General features: G+C 42.1%; 1 protein-coding gene across 8 annotated transcripts in view; it reads left to right on the top strand.

Annotated features, from left to right (window-relative positions):
- Foxp1 (forkhead box P1) overlaps positions 1-23696 on the top strand; it is a 526824-nt gene extending 503128 nt beyond the window's left edge. For 6 of the 8 annotated variants that reach the window (XM_045134137.1, XM_045134135.1, XM_045134136.1 and 3 more), the window contains 7 exons: positions 5416-5617; positions 5723-5802; positions 6403-6504; positions 9858-9979; positions 11645-11714; positions 16641-16807; positions 22384-23696. In XM_045134137.1, the coding sequence (XP_044990072.1) occupies positions 5416-5617; positions 5723-5802; positions 6403-6504; positions 9858-9979; positions 11645-11714; positions 16641-16807; positions 22384-22528 (888 nt within the window). In that variant the 3' untranslated portion in view covers positions 22529-23696. The remainder of the gene's footprint in view (positions 1-5415; positions 5618-5722; positions 5803-6402; positions 6505-9857; positions 9980-11644; positions 11715-16640; positions 16808-22383) is intronic. The other 2 variants (XM_045134139.1, XM_045134138.1) reach the window with 1 other exon arrangement.
- Positions 23697-23913: the final 217 nt, after the last annotated feature.

Consider the following 23913-nt stretch of genomic DNA (forward strand, 5'->3'; position numbering starts at 1 on the left):
AGTCCCTACTATGCAGTGCGGTTTTGGTTTCAGGGTTGTCTTTTGTTCCTGGGATCTGTTTTCCTGTGAGGCAAGAGCACAAACACAAACAAAAATGGGTTCTTGTGGGAATAGCACAAACAAGTCTACTTCTGTCTGGGGTTTGTTTATTTTTTTTGAAATGTGAGTGACTCATCATCTTTACATGGGAGGGGGAGGACACTGTTTCAAAACTCGAGATGATTTTTCTTTTAAAAGACGAAGTACAATATTGGGTAGCTGAGAATTTTGATAGTTTCAGTGGCCAAGTCTTACAGGAGGGCCCTTCTGTCACCAAAGTGAGAGAAAAGTTATTTGTGTTTTTATTTTACAAAGCCAAACCCTACAGCAACCGTAAGTGCCATTACAATTTAGCTCCTGGCCAGAGTTTGAAAGAGATTATCTTTGCTGAAATCATCACAGGATGGAAATTTGCCACGGAGCAAAGTATCAACGTTACTAACTCTTCTAAACATAGCAACTTCTTTTTTAAATAGAGAATGAACACAATGAGAAAAATGGGCTTTCCATCAGGAAAAGAAACCCTCCCAATCCAATCCCTTCCTGCTCTGTGTCCCAGGGAAAAAAAAAAAAATCTCTTTTCAAACCTTAACTACAATCAGAGACACAGAGTACAGATGCTGTCTCTTCTAACTGATGACAATATTAAGATTTAATAGTTTACAGTTATGATGAATATTTTAGGTTACAGCAAAACCCACACAATTCCTGACTTGCTCTTCTAAGTTTGTGGTTCCTTGGCATTCGGTTTTCACCTGTTATGGGAGAGACCTTAATGATAAGAGTGGGTTCAGTGTAAACACAGTCTGTTGGGAACCTTTCGTGGTGATCTATCTTTCTTCCTCCCACCGTCTCTCCTCCTATAAAGATGGCTTCTCCTCAAGACAAGCATGTGATCCTTGGACAAATGTTTCAAAGTTAAGAAACTTCTTTGGCAGCTGACATTAACTTGTTGGTTCAGCCTGCAGATGATTTTGCATGGCAAAGCTCCCTGCACTTAGAGTCTGCGGCGTTTTTGTTGTTGTATTTCCTTCCCTCACAGGCTACAGCCATGTTTCATTTGGAATCTGCACTCCTTTGGCAAATTAGCAATTAGAACAATTTTGTGGGAATATGTATATGTGCCATTAGTTTTCCTGCAAATTAATAGCAAGGGCAGAGGTCAGGCAGAAATTTTCCACTTGACTGCAGCTCTTCTGTTGAGACGAGGCACTTGGGTTGGGAATGGCCACAGCTGCTCCCAGCCACTCTCTTCCTCTAGGAACTGTCTTTTAATTAGTTTACCTCATAGCCATCATTACAAATATTACTGTCTCCCCTCCTTGAAATAAAATTACTGTTTCTACAAAATATTCCAGTGACATCTTGCACCATTGCACATTGATGGTGGGGTCACTCGAACGCACCATTTAATCATTAGATCACCTCCATCCACGTCTCCTAATTAGAGTCCTTACAATACATTTTTATCTGGTAATTAGCCGAGATTGGCTGCTTCCTCTGTGGCTTATTAGAGACAGCCCAGCAGTGGGTGTGAATTGCAGGATCATTTGTCAAGCCTGGTAAACTCTCTGTTGTCTTCTGGCTCTGGGTTTATTTCCAGTAGTTGCTCCCTATATCAGAATCATCCAGAAAGTAGGGTCTGCATAGATTTTTGTTTGTTTGTTTATTTGGTGGATTTTGCTAACCTGGATCGGTGGGGGCGGTGCATTGGTTTCATCTCTAGTAGAAATAGTCCAAATAGGGCTGGAGAGATGGCTTAGCAGTTAAGCACTTGCCTGTGAAGCCTAAGGACCCCAGTTCGAGGCTTGATTCCCTAGGACGCACATTAGCCAGATGCACAAGGGGGCATACGTGTCTGGAGTTTGTTTGCAGTGGCTGGAGTCCCTGGAGCACCCATTAGGGCTCTCTCTCGCTCTCTCTCTCTCTGTCTCTCTCCCCCTCTTTCTCTCTCTGTCTGTCGCTCTCAAATAAATAAATAAACAAAAAAGAAATAGTCCAAGTAGTAGAACCCTTGCAAAAGCTGTGGAAGTCAAATGCTGTATTTGACAGGGTGTTACCATGTGGTAACATCTACTGTTCTTCCAAGTTCACATCCAGAGAGATGGGCTTGAATTTGCTGAATGGTTCCATGAGGTTTGAGCTCTAAAAATTAATGACGAGAGATCCAGTGGACTTGGTGGGCTTCCTCACAAAGTGGTAAAGAAGTATGCATGTCTCTTAAAGACTCGTGTGTTCATAATTTTCTTTACTTTTTAAAAATATTTTTATGTATTTGCAAACAGATTTGCAAGCAGAAATAGAGAGAGAGAGAGGGTAAATGGGCACACCAGGGCCTCCAAGCCACTGCAAATGAACTCCAGACGCATGTTCCACCTTGTGCATCTGGCTTACATGGGTCCTGGGAAATCAAACCTGGGTCCTTAGGCTTTAAAGGCAAATGCCTCCACCCCCACCCCATAGACATTTACATTTATGTTTACATTTGTTAGGAAAGCATTGATGATTAGGATAATGTTCTTAAGCTGAAAGGAGAAGCAGAATAAGGCCCCAGAGTGGCTCCTGGGGTTTTGTGTAAGACTGTCCTTCACCGATCCCTGCTTTCTTTGGTTAAACCCTCAGGCAGCACTTACTGTTCCAGATTCCAGCCCTTTACAAGGTCTTTGTTCTATTTATTCAATGCCATTTAGAAGCAGGGATCAAATCTATTCATTGAATCCGTTCAACAAAATAAACATAACAGGGCTGGAGATATGGCTCAGCGGTTAAGCTCTTGCCTGTGAAGCCTAAGGACCCTGGTTTGTGGCTTGATTCCCCAGGACCCATGTTAGCCAGATGCACGAGGGGCGCATGCGTCTGGAATTCCTCTGCAGTGGCTGGAGGCCCTGGCAAGCTCATTCTCTCTCTCAATCTGCCTCTTTCTCTCTATGTCTGTTACTCTCAAATAAATAAATAAATAAATAAAAATGAACATCGGGCTAGAGAGATGGCTTAGCGGTTAAGCGCTTGCCTGTGAAGTCTAAGGACCCCGGTTCAAGGCTCAACTCCCCAGGACCCACATTAGTCAGATGCACAAGGGGGCCCACGCATCTGGAGTTCGTCTGCAGTGGCTGGAGGCCCTGGAGTGCCCATTCTCTCTTTCTCTGTCTGCCTCTTTCTCTCTCTCTATCACTTCGAATGAATACATAAAAATAATAAATTTTTAAAAATAAATAAATGAACATAATAGAGAAATAAAACTAGTTAGTGTTTATTTTCACCATTAACTAGGCATAAGAAGATTGTGTAAGGATCTAGGACCACCCATACATATGTGTAATCTGACTCGGGGTCTGGATGGAGAATACAAACAAGCTGGCTTTTTTCCTTCCTGATAGAATGTGAGCAGCTGTATCTCAAATATTCGTGGTGGTGTGTGAATTAAATGAAGCCACACAGGGGCAGGTGTTTCAGAACATTATTTTTTGCAAATGCTGCTTGTGTCTTCCTGAGATGCTCTGACTCTCTGGCTTTGCAGCACCTGGATGAGAAAGGCTGTGTGTACTTGTGAGCTTTCAACACTAATGTTCTTGACCTACTGCTTCAGCAGATGCAAATTCACACTCTTCCTGGACTTGGTCTCTGATGAAGGCTTGGGGTGAAGAAAGTGGTCAGCCCCCTTTCTTTCCCCTTGACATCTCAGCTCTGCCCCATTGCCTGACCTCTACTCTGAACTGCTAGCCCTTGGTTTGCGATTATGTGTCGCGGTAAAGTTTCCAGTTCCACTAGGAAAGCAGCTGACCACACCTGCCCTGCCTGCTGGGGGTCAGCGAGGGTAGTGCCTTCTTCCTGGTCTTGCTTTTGTTGGGCACCGTGGGCCTGCGGTGTGCTGTGTCAACATTCATGCTGAAACTAGAAAGGAGAGCAGAGCTGCAGACTCTCGACTCAACAGGGAGGAACTTTCCTTGGAACTTCTTAAACAGGGAGGGTGCTCATAGCCTTTCCTCTTCCTACACTGTAAAGGTTGAATTTTCCCCCAACACTTTGGAGCTCTCTTATTGTGTGCTTTGAGGGGAACTATTCCTAATTCTTTCTGCACATCCTGCTCTGTGCTTAAGGTCAACTGTAAGAGTGGTAAAGTGGACATTATGGTCAATGATTTGGTATGTGGGCTAAGGAAAGAGGAGATTTGGTAAAAGCTGTGAGTATCTGGGACAGCAATAAATAACCAAGTTCACATGCCTTATCAGATCTAAAGTGGTAGTTCTACCCCACTCAATTTAGAAGAAGCAGTTTCCTTCCCAGTGTTTTTTTAGAACAAAACACTGCCTGAGGGATGGATGGACAGACAAAATAGTATTCATTCATTCATATACTAATAGAAGTATCGAAGTAAATATTTATTTGAAGTAGTAAATTAATTTGCACGAACCATGAGAACTGCAAAAAAGCAACATCTCAATATGTGATAGTTTCATGAAGATTGTACATAAAGCTTTACAGATTTGTTTCTGCCAGCGGCTAGCTCGCTGGATGAGAGCCACTCTTCACTCCGGGGGAAGTGCAGGTCGAACACGTGCAATGGTTCCCACAGTCCATAAAGTTTCATGATGGACTCGAGCTGCCTGGACCCTTGCTGGCCTGTTGTGGTATCTCACAGCCATATGGGGCCGTTTAGGTTGATTAGAATTAAATAAAAGCTAATTTTAAGAAAAAAAAAATCAGTCCCTCCAGCCCTACAGTGAGCTGGTAGAAAGTCTGTGTCGGACAGGTCAGTTCTGTGTCACTGAATGTACCTGGTGTTCCCCCAGTCCCCATCGACACTGGAGCCATCAAGGATTCCATCCCTTGTTGAGGTTTATGATGCATAGTCAGCTTTTAGAGACAAAGACAGTGGAATTAAAGGAATGTCCTCACCCATGGTTTCTCAAAAGCCCTCAGGTATGGGCTGGAGAGATGGCTTAGCAGTTAAGACGCTTGCCTATAAAGCCAAAGGACCCAGGTTCAATGCCCCAGGACCCACGTAACCCAGATGCACAAGAGGGCACATGAGTCTGGAGTTTGTTTGCAGCGGCTGGAGGCCCTGGCATACCCATATTCATTCATTCATTCTCTCTTTCTTTCTCTCTCTCTCAAAGAAATAAGTCATAAAGATTGAAACATTAAAAAAAAGAACTCAGATCACTCCTTTGCAGCCTTTGGAAACTGTTGTAACCTAGGAAGGCAGGCATTGCAAGAGATAGCCTAAGTCCTGTGTGACCCATGCACAAGGCATCTGCTTAGAAAAATGACCCTCGCCAGGCATCCCTTGTAGTGGTCCTGGGAGTTGGGAGCTTCTGGCTTGCTTGCCTGTCTCGTTTTCTGAAAGTCTGTTAACTAGAAATGTTTTCTTCACAGCTGAATCTGGTATCAAGCGTCACACTCTCCAAGTCTGCGTCAGAGGCTTCTCCACAGAGCTTACCTCATACTCCAACCACCCCAACCGCCCCCCTGACTCCCGTCACCCAAGGCCCCTCTGTCATCACCACCACCAGCATGCACACGGTGGGACCGATCCGCAGGCGGTACTCAGACAAATACAACGTGCCCATTTCTTCAGGTAGCTACCCCATCTTGGGCTCGTGTCCAAGTGCAATGTGCAGTTCTTGTTGACCAGCCTCTGTTTTAAAAATTGATAATTAATAGGACAATTACTCTTATTTAGCAGACATTGCACAGAACCAAGAATTTTATAAGAATGCGGAAGTTAGACCACCATTTACGTATGCATCTTTAATTAGGCAGGTGAGTAAATAACACAGTATATGAGATGTTACCTAAAGGTGTATGTATACATGGATGTATTTTATGGAGGAAGTAAATTTAAACCCATTTAGTATGCAAGCATGCTAAAACCTTTTCTATAAGGTTTTTTAAAACTGCAATATATAACATAATTGCTTTTGATTAAGTATTACAATACGATGTGATTATTAGGAAATTCATTTCACACAACAGTGAAAATGAGCCTGTTTAAAGATGGCAAGTCAATTATCACAAGCTACAGTAATCTCCGATCCCTAGAATTAATCTGAGCTCTAAATAATTACTGAGCTTTAATCAGCTAGTGAAATGTTTTGCATTTCTCTTTGATTCTGCTTTATGAATGACTAATAAATTAATATTTCTGTACGGAAACAGAAATAAAAACTCAAAACAATTAGATAATTCCATTTTGAGTTTTGCTATTGAACTGTGAAATACAACCATTAATCTTAGATCATTCTGTGAAACCTGTCCTGGGCTTTCACTGTGAACCATAGTTTCTTTAGATTTTCATGAAACTGCAATTGCGATTCTATGCCTCAGTCATCAGTGACCTCCTTCTGGGATTCTGCTTCACAGGCCATTCTTGAATCTCCAGAAAAGCAGCTAACACTAAATGAAATCTACAACTGGTTCACACGAATGTTCGCGTACTTCCGACGCAATGCAGCCACGTGGAAGGTAAGCTCTACTCATTGCCTGTTTAGTCTTGTATTATAACCTTTAGAGGGCAAAGGTTGTTATTGGTAAAATTCAGTTATTTGGCTACAAAGATTATACCAGTGTTCTTTAGGATGGTTTCATTGGGAAGAGGGTTTTATAGGGCTGACCTACTCAGATGGAGCATGGTGCTGGGATCCCTTTATCTGATCATTTCAACCACCACAGAGCCCTCTTTCCCAATGAACTAGATGGAGCAATCCCTCTGAGAAACTATTACTTACACAAACCTCATGTTGGTGGGGTTTGACCACAGCCACTATTTGAAGAGGTAACATTAGGAACCTGGGGAAATGACCAAATTAAGTGTGATCTTTAATGGTTGGATTTCGGAGCTCACCAGCCCCCATTAGTGGAGAAAGCTGAGCAGTTCATATAATGGCACCATCAAGGAGTACATACTGCAGAATGTAATATACTGATTTTTAGCTTATCTGGTTTTTGTGTCAATGGATTGTCACTTAGAGGTTCATAGATTCCCTGGAAGAAAGGTAGTTTCAGAATGATGGAATGTAACACCACTTGCCATGAAACAAGACACATTCCGTAAGTCAGGATTAGATGTACCCCCAAAAGACTTAAGAACCCTATAGCCAGACATAGTGACACATGTTTATAATCCCATATCATCCCAGCATTTGGGAATTATGAGGATCAGAAGTGAAGGCCAACTTGAGTTAAAAAGATCCTGTCTTAAAAAGCCAAAATATGCAGATAGTATAAACCTTCACAAACTTTTTGCAGCTTCCTTTCAATTTCCTTCCTTTCTTTTTTTTCAATTTTGGTTTTTCAAAGTAGGGTCTCTAGCCCAGGCTGACCTGGAATTCACTGTGTACTCTCAGGTTGACCTCATATTTACAGCAGTCCTACATCTGCCTCCTAAGTGCTGGGATTAAAGATGTGTACCACCACACCCGGCTTCAATTTCTTAGTGTCTCTTATTATTGCATTTTTACTACCTGGTATTCTTATATTCCCTGTATTCCAAACAGATCTACTTAATACTGATACTTAAGATTTTTACATATCATTAGCCTAAGCATAGACGATATTTATTATAATGTAAAAGTTAAATTTCATATGGGAGAAAAACAAAGCACGTTTCTCCCTAAGTTTATAATAAAATAGCATTCCAGAAAAGTGAATGTGGCTGCAGAATTAATTCATTAGCCACATGGAGTCTCAAAGGAAGCTATTCCAAAAATCTTAGCAGCCTGCCTTAGGAGATAAATATAAAGAGTCCTTAACTATGAACACTTTTAAAGAATTTAGGAAGTAGAAGCATAAAGCAAGCATTTTCTGCAAACTGCCTATTATAAATACCAAGTGATCAAATTTAAAAATAATTATCACTTGTGAATATAAATTTAAGCTCATATCTTCACATCTCACTTTTTCAGCTTTGCAAAGTGCAGACAAAAGTGTCATTAATGTAAACAATCCCAAATGAAGGATTTAATGACTCATAAATACATATAATTTTCTCTATGTGCCCTGACTGGGCCTGTGATCTCCGACTAAGGGTAAAGTGACCAGCTAAAATTATGACTAAAGAGAGGTCACTCATCCTTTTCAAAACTCTTGATTTCCAGTTGCCTTCTATTTCAACACAAGCCCTCTGAACATAAAGGAGCACATTTTTTCTAAAGCAGCATCATAAGTCTTCCCAGTTTTGTACATTTGGATACTATCATACAATACCAGATTGGAAGTAATGTGACTTCTTTATCATTTATCCATCCTCCACGGTTACATGTTCTGTCTCGATTTTTAGAGGAAATAGTTTTATTTTTTTAATCTCCCTTACATTATTAGAAGAGATAACAATAGACATTCAGCCTTTATGCCTCTCTGTACAATACCAAAAGAAAAATTCCTCCAAGCTAGGCTAAAGTTACATTTGAAAAAATTTGTCCTACCAAGCCGCCTAACCATGAGAGTGGTTGTAGCAAATTTTGTTTTTTGAAGAAAACACATTAAAAAAGTTTCAATCAAGGATCTCCTTTGCTAGTTCTAGTCTGTAACCCTTGGGGAAGTCATTTTGTGGATTCTCCTGCCACTTGTAAACAGTTTGTCACACAGAAGAATGGTTTTTTAGAAAATATTTTATTTTACGTATTTATTTGAAAGGGAGAGAGAGAGAATATGGGTACACCAGGGCCTGTAGCCACTGGAAAGGAACTCCAGATGCATGCACCCCCTTGTGCATCTGAGTCATCTCTCCAGCCCGAGAAGAACATTCTTAATGTCACACGAATCCTCATAGTCAATACATTATTGTCCAAATATTGCAGGGCCTCTCAGGGTGTCAAGATTTGTTCCTGAGAGAATAAATACTAGATGTGGTTGCAGAAGAGTGGGTGGAACGTGTCTGAACATCATCAGTTTTACTGGAATTCTATACATATGGGACACTAAGCTCGGTGAATGAACCAGCTTCCCTTGGCCATTACAGAGTGTGGCCCACTAAGTCCAGCCAGGCAGGAATAAAGAAACAAAACCATGGTCATTTGGGCATCCAGTCAAAGTTATGAATTTTCCTGAAAAAAGCAAAGGAAAGGGGAGATACTTAAATGGTTCATACTTTTTGGTTAAGGGCTCTCAGCTTAGCAATGGCCAGAGATAACTTTTAAACACAGGCATGCACCTGTAGAACCACTGGAGCCCTGAGCTATAGAAATACAGTCGTTTTGCCATTCAGAGTCCTACTTGTGTATTCCATGGCACCTTCTCAGTTAGTGAAGGCCCTCCCTTATAGTAAATGCCAACTTCCATATATATTCTAGAAGGTAAGACAGCCTTAATCCACTCTGCTGCACAAGGTAATATTCTCAGTGGTAAATACCTATTTAGCATTTTAAATAAAACCCCTGGGTGGTTCCAATACTAGATACTGCTGTGTATTTAACAATGTTAACCAAGTATGTATTGGTTTAAAGTACCCTTTTGCATATGAGACAGATGAGTTTAAGATGAACAGTTTCATCCTTTATACATGTTCTTATTTTAAAGTTCTAGTAAGAATATTTTCAGTTTTGTGTTGTGGAATCTATTTGGGGCTTCCATGCATATTGCCAATATTATATTTCTGGTTAGATGTTACCAGAAGTTAGTCTTAAATGCCAAATACCATTAATTCATAATTTGAGGTTCTTATCGGAAAAGACGCCCTCCACCACAGCCAGGTCCTCTAAGGGGCAAGGGTGGTAGCCACAGCTCGGGATGGTTTTACAAATGTTAGGCTGAATGTACTGCTGTTTTTAGTCTTTTTCTTATAGAAAATGTCAATGTTCTCTCTTTTATACTTGCTGCAGAATGCAGTGCGCCATAATCTTAGCCTTCACAAGTGTTTTGTGCGAGTAGAAAACGTTAAAGGGGCAGTATGGACAGTGGATGAAGTAGAGTTCCAAAAACGAAGGCCACAAAAGATCAGTGGGTACGTCCACCATGTTTGAACTTCTCAGCCCAGCTTGGATTGTGCTAACAGGAATGACGTAGAGGCTTTGGCTGTTAGACGGTGTTAGACCAAAGCACTGGTTTCACGTTGTCTCAGTTAAGGGAAACAAAAGAGCATTTCATCCCTCTTGTTTCGTACACCCGCCAGTCCCCTGCCCTGCTTGCTGGTCTTTGTTGCATCACATGCTAGTAGCTTGTAGGTGGCAGTGCATATTAACCCTCACAGACCATTTGCTTATGCTTATTACATTTTATTTTCTTTTTCCTGTCCCCTGTATTGGATGTCTGTTCTGCCCCCGCCCGCCCCCCCCCCTTTGTTACCACCTCATCTCCCTTGCTGCTGCTCCTATCCCAGGGTGCCATTCGCACCAACCTCTCACTGCATAAGTGCTTTATCAGAGTAGAGGATGAGTTTGGGTCCTTTTGGACAGTTGATGATGAAGAGTTTAGACGTGGCCGCCATATTCAACGAGGCCGTCCTCGCAAATACTGCCCCGATGAAAACTTTGACGAGCTTGTCGCACAGTAAGAGCCTTTACTTGCTTTTGTTTTTTTGTTTCTGCTGTTGCTTTCGCTTTGCATGGTTGACTCATCCCATGTAGTTTTGCATTCCACCCAGGAGCAGTGCCACAGCCTTCTGCAACGGAAACCCAGTGGTGTGATTTGTACATGTTCTTCTCTTGTTTCTCTCTCTGGAAGGCCAGTGCCTGGAGTCATGCTTGTTTGATGTTTTCAATGAAAATTGCTGACTGGGTTTTGTTTCAGCAGCTCACAGGGCCCTCTAATTAGATCTTGGTGTGTGATCCATAACTCCTTCAAGAAAAAGGAAATGATGGTTAAAACACATATCAGTTTACTCACTCAATATAAAAATGAGAAATGGATAATGAAAATGTTCCAAACAAGCTGGGCATGGTGGTACTTGTCTGTAATGCCAAGCCTTTGCAAGTTCCAGGCCAGCCTAAGCTACACAGAGGGATGCTGTCTCAGATATCTAAAAAGAGAATAGTTCCACACATAGAGAAGAAACTGATCATCCCATGTATCCAGTACTTCCTGTAAAGTTCTATGATAAATGCAGGGCATATCCTTCTGGAGGCCATTCTTTTCCCTCAGTATGCCCTACGTAATTTCTTAGTGTTTCTCCTTCATTCTAGGCAAGAGTGATTCTTACCTATGGTCTCCTAGATTGGGCTACATGAGAAACACTGCAGCCCAGGCTCCTGCTTTACAGATCAGAAGGACACCTGCCCTTCTCATACTGTGCACGCTGTTCCTCTAAGCTGAGACGGCCCTGCTCCATTCCAGGTGTCCTGCGCATGCCACAGGCTGCCACCTTCCTACTGGAGTATGAGGAGCTACTAACAGTTTATAGACAGATGTTCCAGGGACTATCCAAGACTTGTTATGCCTTAAGCCCGTTTCCAGGGGGAATAGCTAAGTTCATCCTCACAGAGGTTCACCCAGACCAAACCTGTAAACCCACAGCAAGCCTGACCTACCGTGATTGGTGATGGGGGCGGTGATGGGAACTTCCTGATTTGGAAGGCTACCAGCAAGCTTAAAAACAAGACTTAGCAAGGACCTCAGATGTCGCCTGCCATTAACTTTGAGTTTTTTTTTTTTATATCTTTTTCTCACACAGTAACCCTTCCCTTATTAAAAACATGCAGAGTGGCCACGCCTACTGCACACCTCTCAACGCAGCTTTACAGGTAAGATTAATGGCTGTCCCAAATCCGCAGCCGAAGCGCATGTCTCCCCCACTCATTTCAAAATATATTAGCCTCGCTCTAATTAGATATTAAATTTTAATTCCGTTAAACTTTTTTCTTAAGTGCACAAAGCATCGTGCTCCCTGGAGGCAGACACATCGGGCTGCTTCAGCATTAGCGGGATGCTTAGCATTTTGAATATTGTGGCAAAAAAATTAAAAGTTCACTTATTAATATTTATCAGCAGTATCATAATTTCCATCCTCTTATTTCAGAATTTCACTTGAGGCAAAAATACCACAAGTGTAATTACTCTAGCACAGCTATTAATGTGCTGGATGATAGGCCGCCGTGTCACGTGACCTTCCATTGTTCACAGGCTTAAAGAGGAAGCCAGGGTTTGCATTTCTGCCTCTGCTTTGAAAGTCCATTCCTATGTCTTTCCTTTTTGATTGGGACAGGGATTTGGGTTTGTTTAAAGGCTCACACACTTAAGCAAAATATAGGTTTCTGGCGGATTGTTCCAGATTACCTAATCCTCACACAGAACATTTGTTTCCGACACACCACACACTTGTTACGTCCTCAAGGGTGCTGGAGGCCAAAGTCAGGGTGTGAGCTACAAGGGCAGTCCACGTGTCTAGGCAGCCTTCCTCTCCCAGTTCACCACACCAAGTCATTTTTAAAATCAGCAGGATATCCATTATGGCTTCATCGAGATACCTAGACATAGCCAAGGCCCCTTCAGGAGCTCCTAGGTAGCCTACATCCCTGCTTGTTTTTTTTTTTTTTTTTTTTTTTCAGAACAGTTCTAAAAGGCAGGCCAAAGGGAACCTCAATAACTTTTACATGACATGTTCTATAGACAAGTTGAACACCCTTTCTTAACACTGTGCGCCATCAGTGCCATAGCACCCACAGATTGGTTCTTGGATATACATTGTTCCATGCTCTTCAGAAGGACTGCAGCGCATGCGCGCGCGCGCACGTGTGTGTGTGTGTGTGTGTGTGTGTGTGTGTGTTTGTGTACATATATGCATGTGTGTGTATATATATTTATGTATATATATGTATATATGTATATATATGTATGTATATATATGTATGTATATATATGTATGTATATATATGTATATATGTATGTGTATACATATATATATACACACACACACACACACACACACAGAGAAATTTGTGGGTGAGACCAGAAATAGAGAAACAGAGGTCTAAAGGGGGGCGCTAATAAGAGAAGATGTTCAGACACTTTCAGACATTGTGGAATCAGTGTGGGGTTGTCATTACTCACTAAAAAGAGCTTGCCCAGCAAGCATATACTCTGTACCCACAGTACCATCTTCCCAGCTCACCAGCAGCGTCTTGAGGCTCTCCACACAGTTCAGTGGCAGATTTGCTGAACTTAGCATTTCAGCAATTATATTAAATTTAAATTTAATAGAAGAAACTACTTGCTGCATTTCTTTTAATTACTTGTAGTTTACACAGTAACTTAAGCGGAGTAAATGGAAGCACACTCAGACGCCGCCACTGTAAATACCATGCATTAGTAACTTGTTTTCCCTGGAGTCTTGTGAAGTGAAAATTTAAAGGTGGTGCTATCTGGAATGGTATTAAAATTACAAGCACACTTTACATCCACAAGGCATAAAGGCAAATAAGTAAATAGAGAAATAAGTATTCCTCCATCGTCAGGGTTCCTTAACTATGTGACTACTTTAAATTACTATGCTTTATCGTTACAGATAAAGGCATCTGTTTTGGTACCCCCTACATACTTTATTTCCTGTGGTAACTCCCACCCCAAAGCTACCTTACAGTTTTCCAGGAAGGCTTTTAGGGAGGCAAATAAATCGTTATGAATTCACGATGTGGGGAGTGTCCTCTTTCCTTGTCCTCTGTGTATTTGGATTCGCACTCACCAGACATTCACATAAGACAACTTCCTGTCACGCACATTAAATAAAGATCCTACCAGCAGGCCTTCCTTCCCATTATCACCCACTTCCATTTTTCAAGACAGTAAAAATAATAGTGTAACACTATCTTTTTAAAAAATTACTAGAGCAACATAACGCCTGGTATACAATTTATAAAATAGGACACAGAATCCACCACAGAAATAAAACACGGGGCTTGGGACAGATTGCATTATGCTCTGAAAAAGTGAAGTAACTAAGGGTAACCATAAAGCTTCATATTTATAGACTGCCTTTTCCCCAAGGAGCACAGAGTGGTTAACATTCCCAAAGCAATGATACTTACAGACCTGTGTATCATTGCTTAAGCACCTGTGTGTTTTGGGTAGACGTGCCAGTTTTGTATGAAACCACATACCATGTGCAAGAGCATTGACATAATTCAATCCATTGTAAAAAAAAAAAATGTGACACTTTTGCGTTTAAAGGAACATCAGCAATGGAAAGAACCTATCTTTTAGAAGCAAGGGGTGACAGTTTGTGCATCGCTGTTATCCTTTGCTGAACAAAAGAGTGCTCAGGCCTGGAGGGATGGCTTAGCAGTTAAGGCATTTGTCTGCAAAGCCAAAGGACCCAGGTTCGATTCCCCAGGACCGTCATTAGGCAGATGAACAAGGAAGCTCACATGTCTGGAGTTCATCTGTAGTGGCTGTAGGCCCTGGTGTGCTCATTCTCTCCCTTCTCTCTCTCTCTCTCTCTCTCTCTCTCTCTCTCTCTCTCTCTCTCTCCCTCTTTCTCTGTCAAATAAATAAATAAATAATTTTTTTTTTAAAAAAAGTACTCAAGAGGCACGATGGTGGGTTAGACCCCAGAATTTTATGGCAACCCATTGGCACGCGCACGCATATGCGTGCATCTGTATGTATATGTGCCTGTGTGTGTGCCTGTGTGTGTGTGTGTGTGTGTGTGTGTGTGTGTGTGTGTGTGTGTGTGTGTTTAGGGGACAAGCCCATTGTACTTAAATACTGCCTAAAAATCAAGGGATTGCACTGGATGCTTGTTACCACTAGGGCCACTTGGGCTGCACCCATCATCTTTGATCCAGTGTCAGTGAGAAATGGCTTTGAGAGCCAAAAAAATAAACACATCACCCAGGAAGGTGACCAGCTATGAGGTCACCTACCCATCCTAGCAGACTCATCCATATGACCATTTTGGTTTTTACCTCTCCATTTGGGGCTTGTGGATCTGCAGAATATTCAGCTAGCAAGTGTTCCATTTTTATTACAGCCAAGCCAAGTAACAGTGAAATTGCCCATGAGAATGATCTTGTAGTATTTCCAGTGCAAAGCACCTCAGCCAACAGTCCCAGGAGCACGAACACAACAGAGAATTGTGACCACTGTGTGGTCTCAAATAAGGCAGTTAAAAAGATGGTTGTCCAGCTACAGTCTACAGGAATTATTATTCTGCCAAACGCTCTGCCCAAAATAGTAGAAATACTTTATTGTAATTACAAGATAGGTTGAAAAATTCTTGATGTAAATTATTTGAAAAACCATAGGAGAGCAAGGAATGTTCATCAAATTGAATTCTCCACAGTGGGAAATAAAAATGACATTTCTCCTCCTGCTTTTTAAAAGGAGACAGATAAATTCAAATGTAGAAGCAAAAGCTATGGGCATAGCTCTGTGTTAACCAACACTGGGTGAGGTGAGTATTTGCAGACCTGCCACAGGCTCCTCTATAGTGAGCCAGGCTATGACTGTCTTAATAGGCAGTCTCCCTGCAACCCAGCTTCACTCCTTTTTTCTCCTTCATTTTGGCTTGTACCTTCTTACTCCTGCCAGGATTTCTAGAATCATTTCAACTCTTGTATGATGGGCCAGTGGAAGTCACTATGCCAGATTGTCTCCTGATTGTGCTTTCTCATTAGCAGGGAAAAGCAGGCACAGTGTCGTCTGCAAGAGGACGACTTTCATAAATCTTCATCTAATTACAGCTGCCAGTTTTTCAAAGTCTGTCCTCCTTAATAATAAAATGAGAAGTCACTGGGTCACCGTTGGTATCCAAACGAAGCAAGTACAGTTCCTTACAGTGCAGTGTTATTGAGGACCATCTGCATCTTAGACTATGTGGCCATCATACACATGTGCAGTAGGATGGGAAATGAACAGTCTCCTACCAAAAGTTCAGGGTTCCTTTTTTCCCATTTCTACAGGACTTTTTTTTTTTTTTTTTTTTGCAACTGTTTGGGGTTTTGTTTTGTTTTGTTTTGTTTTTTTGCTAATAATCATTTAGAGTAAACTTGTCACGCTACTACCAACATACTTATGCATCAAAAGGAAATCAAAATTAAAACTTCTTTTTTCTAGAGATTTTTCTTTAGTCCTAAAATCTTAGGTGATTGACCTGGGACAAAAAGATTACCTGGTGTTACCTTTAACTATTTATGTCAGACTTCTTAAACAGATTCAAAAATCATTAAAACAGAAACTATGGGGAGGTAGGGATAAAAATTGATTCCAAGTCTGTATCTCTCCCTTTTCTATAGGATCTGAGAGGTAAATGTTTATGGAAGTTCTCATAAACTTGAGCTGTGTGGCTGCAATAATCTCATCAAATCTTTGATATCCAATACTGGAGTTATCAAAGTGGATAAAGGAAATGAAAATTCCATTATATTTCACTATGATCTAGAAATACTCAGTTCCTTTAGAGCAAAAGCATCCAGTATCAGCCTCTTATTACACAGCTTTGTCTAGTCTGAACCACATGCCCTGATCCAGTCAGTTATTACTTCACCTCATAAGCACTTTGGTACCCCCCAAGTTAACCCATTTAAACCAAGCTTGGCATATATGCCATGAGTCACCATTAAAGCCAAATCCTTCTGCACTTCTTTGAAATTTGTGCTCACCAACCATGATGCTGAAGTTCACCCAAAGCAGCTTAGTGCACCACATCCTAAGTTTTCTCTTGCTTGGCACAGGCTTCAATGGCTGAAAATAGTATACCTCTGTACACTACCGCTTCCATGGGAAACCCTGCTTTGGGCAACTTAGCCAACGCGATCCGGGAGGAGCTCAACGGGGCCATGGATCACACCAACAGCAACGAGAGCGACAGCAGTCCAGGCAGATCCCCTATGCAAGCTGTGTGAGTACTGTTCCCCCGCATCCTCCCTTGCTTCCTGTCCCAGTATCCATTACGCATCCAAATAAGCTCGCCCTTCTCTGGGCCTTCTCGGTAACTTTCTTATCATTTCCAACTTCTTGGAGCCTCCCCAGGAGGAGGTTAGTGCCTGAAAGGACTAGACACTAACTTTTCCATGAAGAAGGTTGGCTTTATCTGGCTCTAAGTATACACAGTAAGAAAATAAGACGTTTCCTCCTCTTGGCATCTCAGCCCATTATTGAAGTCACACTGGGATTTTTTTTTTTTTTTCCTTCTAAAATCAGTACATAGCTCTTTGAAAAAGCTCATGGTGAGATCAACTTCCAGGCCTGCTAAACCTAGCAGTGAGAGAAAAGATGCTTGTTTACTTGGTTGTGTGCTGAGTTTCACCGCGAGCGCGCCATGGCAGTATTATTACCAAGCATTAATGATGGCACAAATGAAAGGCGGCATGATTTATAGATTGCTCTTAAAATATCAAAAGGAAAATTAATAGGAGCATTACAGCAGCAGACGGCAGGATAATGAGAGCACATATAACTGAATCAAGTGATGGGCGGCGGTTGCCCAGCCTGAATGTGAATAGCACGGAGGACCAGGCAAACCTCAGTGGGATTGAGGCCACCAGTCTAGGGTGCCCTCATGGTGGGTGTCAGGCAAGGACGGGAGTTACTGTCATAGCCGCTTCTCTCCCTGGGGAAGTTGTACAGAAGTGCAGCGAAGCCATGTGCAAAAGGGCCATCCCTCCCTCTCTCTGGCCTTCTGCACCACCGTGGTCCGCTCCAAGTGAATAAGCCAGTACGGTAATAGTTGCTCCTAGAATAAGCCACTAGTCTGCACATTGTTTCTGGATTAATGACCAACATCTTAGGTTAGAAAGTCTGAATGATAATATTGGAAAATATGACCGGTAGCAACTAGGAACAGAATGACCTGGAATCTGATGACAAAAATGAAATAAATAAAATAAAACTGGTTGTTCTCCAGCATAATCGGAGGGTATAGGAGGATCTGAAATTTGAATTTCATGACCAGAGTGCTTTGAAAAAGAACTTGTAGGGAAGTGTGTGTTTTTCACACCACTACTGCCATATTTTGTCTTTCATAAAGCTTCCTCGTTGTTGCTGACTTTATTGTCCTAACACATGGATTCACTGGGGAGTCCTCACAGGACAAGATTACATCAACTCAGATGTCCAGAAATTTTAGAGCAACTATACATTGGCACATAGGCAACTTTAAGAAATACACATTTGAGTAAAAATATCTGAAAATACTGAAATTTCTCATCATCTGTTCAAACTCAAAGGTTTAATTGACACATATTCCTATTATTTAGTACAAAGGATCATTGAGAGAGAGGAAAAAAAATAAAACTAGGAAGATTTTTTGATCCATGCCTGTCAGGCCATAGTGTAGTGAGGCCACTTTTCCTGGGCCCAATGAGGTCAACTGCAAAATTAATTTGTTTAACAACTTTGCATTGACCTCCAGCACTGCAAGAAAGCAGATCTCAAAGCAAGCCCTAGTCATGTTTACAGAAACAAGGGCGTCAGCTGCGTAAAAGAAAGAAGTAACTCCCCCACACAAGGGCATCCCAGAGTAAGTCGCTCAGATGTTAGCTTGAGCCACCTGTTCGGTGCGCTTGTGAGTGGACAGAAGAGTCCCCGTGACTGCAGTCACTGCCATAGCTGGTTACTCTTCCTGACCCTGTTCTTCCATTCAGTGAATTCTGCCCAGTACACATTCCTACTCTGCCGTGATGCGACCTGTTGTTTAACCATTCCAGTCAGTGGGAATGCATCAGACTATAAGCTATATGGCCAAGTTTAAAAGCCCTTGTTAGGAAAGAAGGCCAGCTGATATGTACACAACTTTTCAGTCTTCTCCTTGCTGTGCCATTTACTTCCTACTACATGTTGTTGCTGTTTAGAAGTACTGGAAGAAGTCACATAATGATGGCTTTAAGGCTCCCAACTGGAGCTAAAGGAACCACAAAGCCAGATCTTGCCGCTATACATGCACCATGAACACAATGACTTTCAGCACCAGTCAGCTTTATTTAAGAACCCATATGGTGAAACAAAGGACTTACTCATATGTAAGGGGAAGGAGGGATGTATAGTTTTGAACCATTATTCACTGGTGGCCCTTTCAAAAGTAGATGCTGGAGAGGAAGAGTGATGGGGCCTGGGTCTGGGTAAGGGAAAGCTCACAAGAGACACCCCACTGTTTAAGCCCCAGTTTCCAGATGACACACTGGGTATATTGCAGCATGGTGTCTTTTCCACTTTGCACCCCGCATGGAAGTCCATTCAGTTTTATTTCCCAGAGCTTGTGGCTGTACCATGTTTACCACAACCAAAGCTATCTGCTAACTTCAAAGACCCTGAAACTGATCTTCCCATTTCTGGAAGCCAAAGATGCCTTCATGTCTAATCTGACATAGCTGGTCTAGTTGTCACACAGTAGATTGAGTCAGCGTTTGTTGGTCATCCACTGTCCTGAGCACTGACTGGGACCGAACTGGTGGACATGGTAGTGTCATTACCTGTCTTTGAGAGAATAACCACTCCATGAGTTTTAGGGAAAACAAAATAGTTTGATATGTATCCCAGCACTTAGAAGTCAGAGAGGTAGGAGCTTTGCTGTAAGTTTGAGGCCAGTCTGTGGCTACAGAGTGAGTTTTGGGTCAGCCCGGGCTAGAGTGAGACCCTGCTTCGGAGTGGGGGTGGAGATAGCTAGCCACATACATATAACTCCTATTACTGTTTGGTAACAGTTTATCAAAGCATGTATAGCTGTCTAAAATTATAAAAAAAACATTTAATCAGGACTGTTCCATGTTTCTCTAGGGGTTCCCATCTTCATCCCACCCAGAGTTTTATATCAGCAGGTTCCAGTTTGTAAACTTAAAAAGATTAGTAAGTCTGATAGCTTAAAAAAGTCAAGCAGGAAAATGGTACTGGGGAAATGACATTAGGACCTCAAGATCTGTCTTTTAAAAAAAGGTGGGGGCTGGAGAGATGGCTTAATGGTTAAGCGCTTGCCTGTGAAGCATAAGGAACCCGGTTCAAGGCTCGATTTCCCAGGACCCATATTAGCCAGATGCACAAGGGGGCACAAGCGTCTGGAATTCGTCTGCAGTGGCTAGAAACCCTGGTGCGCCCACTCTCCTCTCTCTCTCTCTCTCTGCCTCTTTCTCTCTCTGTCTGACACTCTCAAATAAATAAATAAAATAAACAAAAAAAAATTTTTAAAGACAAATTACTATTTAGTGAACATCTTTAAACCCATGTGTTCAGTGGCAATGGAGCAATTTACAAAGTCACAGTTTTCTGTAATGAAAACACAGAACAAAGCAATGTCCATTGTAGTCAGTAAAACACAAAGTGGATTATGTAAGTGGATGACAGACATACTTGTGGTCCACCTCATACCTGCCAGGCAGGCAGCAGACTTTTGTTTTGCTTTGTGTTGTTTTTATTTTTTTTTAATTAATTCCCAGGACTGATGAGATTGAATCTCAGTTGATAAAGCCCCTTTGAAATTACTATCACAATAAATCAGAAGAACCATAAAGATGTTTTGGCCTCTGCTCCAACAATTCCATTCTTAGAAATTTATCCCAAGGAAGTAAATCAACAGAAGTAGAAAGATTAATGGGTAACAGTGGTTTACTGTACTATGCTAACAGTGGAAGGGAGGGAAGCCACTTGAAGATTGCTCTGATTCCACATAGCCAGAAAAATTATAACTGGGAATATAACAGGACAACAGCATTCCCATTATGTCTACTATTACTGTACAGAACAGCTCACTTTCCCACAGGATGACATAGGCAAACACTGACCTTAATTTGGGCTGACAAGTGACATGTATAGTCACATAGTTACACCATGCTTAGAAGAGCCCTGCACTGTTTTAAATATTTGATTGAAATTCTTAAATGTTTGATCCAAGGCCCTGGACTTTGTCAGTTCATATAGCCAGGCCTGGGTCACACTGCGAAAACACAGATGAACCAGAAATATTAGAACTATTAAAGAGATGCGGAGCCACTTATAAAATGTGCTATAAGGCAACTTCACTCGGTTTTGTTTTGCAAATGCTTTTTTAAGAATATGGGCATGATTGTTTAAAGCTATTTATCTGACATCTCACGCCCCCCGCCCCCCCCCCAAGCAATCTCCCTCTGTGCTGGGCTAATTTCAGAGTCAATTGATTCTGAAGGTTTCTGTCTTCCAGGGCAGTCCAAAGTACTCCTCTGTTTGTTTTCAAATGGTTCCAGGGGCCTTTGGGGTTTGCATACAGCATCAATTATTTAAGAAGCCAGCCATTCCCACTACCACCTCTTATTAGTAATACTTGATAATGTCCATTAAGAGCCCCTCCCTCCTGCAGCCAGGCCCAGAGATGGGAGCATTTAACTTGAATGCTTCTTTTACATATCAAAAGCCTCCTACAACAGAAAGCAATTTGTATTTGCAAAGGATCAGTTGTAAATATGATTTAGGAACAACATTTCTCAATTGTTATCAGAGCAGTTCTGTGTGATCACCCCAGCCCCCTTCGGATGAACCAAGCCTCAAGTCCATAACGAGAAAGTTGGCAGGTCTCACAGCAGCGTGAGCTTTCCCGGTGGCCGCTACCAGCTGGGCCTCATGTTCTGCCTTGTTTACGGCTGACAGCGTTATTATTCTGATTGGGGTTCTGCTTTCTTATCATATTGTTGTGTTGAGCGAGCCTTTTCCACTCCGTTTGTGTTTCCTGGCAGGGCTTTTCTTGCCTTATTGACAGTTTGTGAAAATATGCATTAATTTGGAGTTTCAAGCATGTATCATGGTGTCTCTTTGCTGTGTTTGCTTGAAGTTGATTAATGATGGAACCTCGCCTGGGGTCGTCCTCTGGGGAGCTCTTTCACAGGTTCTGCATGTTAACTAGCCAAGTAGAACACACAGCAAGCCATGAGGAGGCCAGCCTCCCGTGCTCAGTGGTCTCCACCAACCGCTGCTATATCACAGATTCTCATTTCACATAGTTGTTTGAAGATTGGTGTTCATCTACCCGGGATGCCACTATGGGGCCTGTTAGCTGGTGCTCAGGACCAGCAACATCACCCAGGAGCACCTCTGAAATGCAGAGTCTGAGGCCCACCCCAAACAGTGTGGATCATATACCGTATGTCACAACATCCTCTAGGGACTCAAGTAAACAGAAAAGCAGAAGTAGGTCTGGGTGGAGTGGCTTCCTTTTGTCCAGAGTGCATACTCAGACTGAACTGCTCAAAGAACTGAGTGTAGCAATGCTAATGAGCTCTCTGTATTGTCCAGGTCAGGAGCCCGCTAGCCACACGTGGCCCTGGACACTTGGAATGTGAAAAGGACAACAGATACATGGACTTTCATCACAAGTTTCTGGCTTAGTTCAAAGGCACCTATGGCCAGGAGTGCTTTGTTGGACAGAATTGATGTACAGGGTGACCTTCAGGTTGCCCTGCACCCTGGGTTTATGTTCTGCTTGGAGGCACCCCACTAACTCTCTGCTTCTTTCTCCAGGCATCCTGTCCACGTCAAAGAGGAGCCCCTTGACCCCGAGGAAGCTGAAGGGCCTCTGTCCTTAGTGACAACAGCCAACCACAGTCCAGATTTTGACCATGACAGAGATTATGAAGACGAGCCAGTAAATGAGGACCTGGAGTGACCTGGGCAGTCTAACCCTGAGCAGGAAGATCGAACAGGAAAACAAACAAAACAAAACAAAACAAACACGTCAAAAGTTAGCAGTGAAATGGTTCTCCACTTGTTGTACAGTCCGGAGGATTTTCACTACTTTTTGACAACTCTGCAATGTGTTAACTCTTAGTGCCATCAAGAATTCCCATTTGGGAGTATTTTTGATTTTTCTACTTTTTGTTGAAAAAAGGAATTTGTACTCTGTGCATTGGATGGACTTGTTTGGTACTTGGGATTTTCCTCTCTTTCACAGTCAACATCAGTGTTGTAAAATTTGCTAAACTGATTCACTTGTAGCAGCAGACTTTGAACTGCAGTCCTGCCCACGCCGGACATGGAGGACACCCAACCGAGCTTGTGCACCCGAGCTGCAGACCAAGCCTTTGCCCAGAAGTCAAGGATTCCAGTGACGACCTATTTGCACAGACTGCATGTTGATAATTCTCACTGCCTTTACTCCAGTCTTTTTTTTTTTTTTTTTTTTTTTTTTGCTTCTGGTTGGGATGGGGAAGGCCTTTGTGTGTGTATTGGGGGGAGGGGTTAAAAATAATTATCCGAAACTTTTTAATGTATTGCTCTTTTTTTTTTTTTTTTTTTTTTGGCTTCTACTTTACCATTTTAAGTTCTGACCTCAGGCCTCCATTTGGGCCCATGGCCTCTTGGAGGCTTCAAGTTTTCTGTACCTTGTGATGAATGTTAATAGGTGTTTTTATTATACAAAGCTGAATGTCATTTCTCGTTTGTAGTTTTCTGTCACTCATTCCATTTTCCTACAGACATCACCATGTTTCTCTCAAGTCAAAAACAAAAGCATTCCGTTTTGGTCTTTTTCAAAAAAAAAAAGAAAAAAAAAGGTCCCAAAGGCTGCACTCTACACATGAAGGTCCTCTCACACAGATGTGACTGTCCTGCCAGAAAGAGAATGAATGACAGAAAAGCAAAGAGAGAGACTCACATACATTCTTTAGACCCACACCGATTCATTCCACAAAGCAGTATTGGAGTGGTAAGGGGATCGTTTCAGACTTTTCTTTTCCTTGTGTAGTGCCCATCATTGTAACTGCCACCACATTCCAACAGCACAAGGAAACAGGCAGCAACAGAGAAAATAATAAAGACTAAAAAAAAAAAAAAAACACCTTAATCATTAGACTGACATTGTGACTGTGGAAGGCGCTCATCTCATGATGAAGTTGCAAGGACCACAGGTTCTGTGCTGTAATCACAAGTATGGGTTGCTTTGTTACCTAAATGACCAAAAAGCCAGCTTCCCTGACTTCCCTTGACTTTGCTGAACGTGACGGCGCTGAGATAATACATCAGTTCAGACCTGCTTGGTGGCATTTATCTGTT

This window comes from Jaculus jaculus, chromosome 14 (assembly GCF_020740685.1).
Source record: "Jaculus jaculus isolate mJacJac1 chromosome 14, mJacJac1.mat.Y.cur, whole genome shotgun sequence".
Lineage (NCBI taxonomy): Eukaryota > Metazoa > Chordata > Mammalia > Rodentia > Dipodidae > Jaculus > Jaculus jaculus.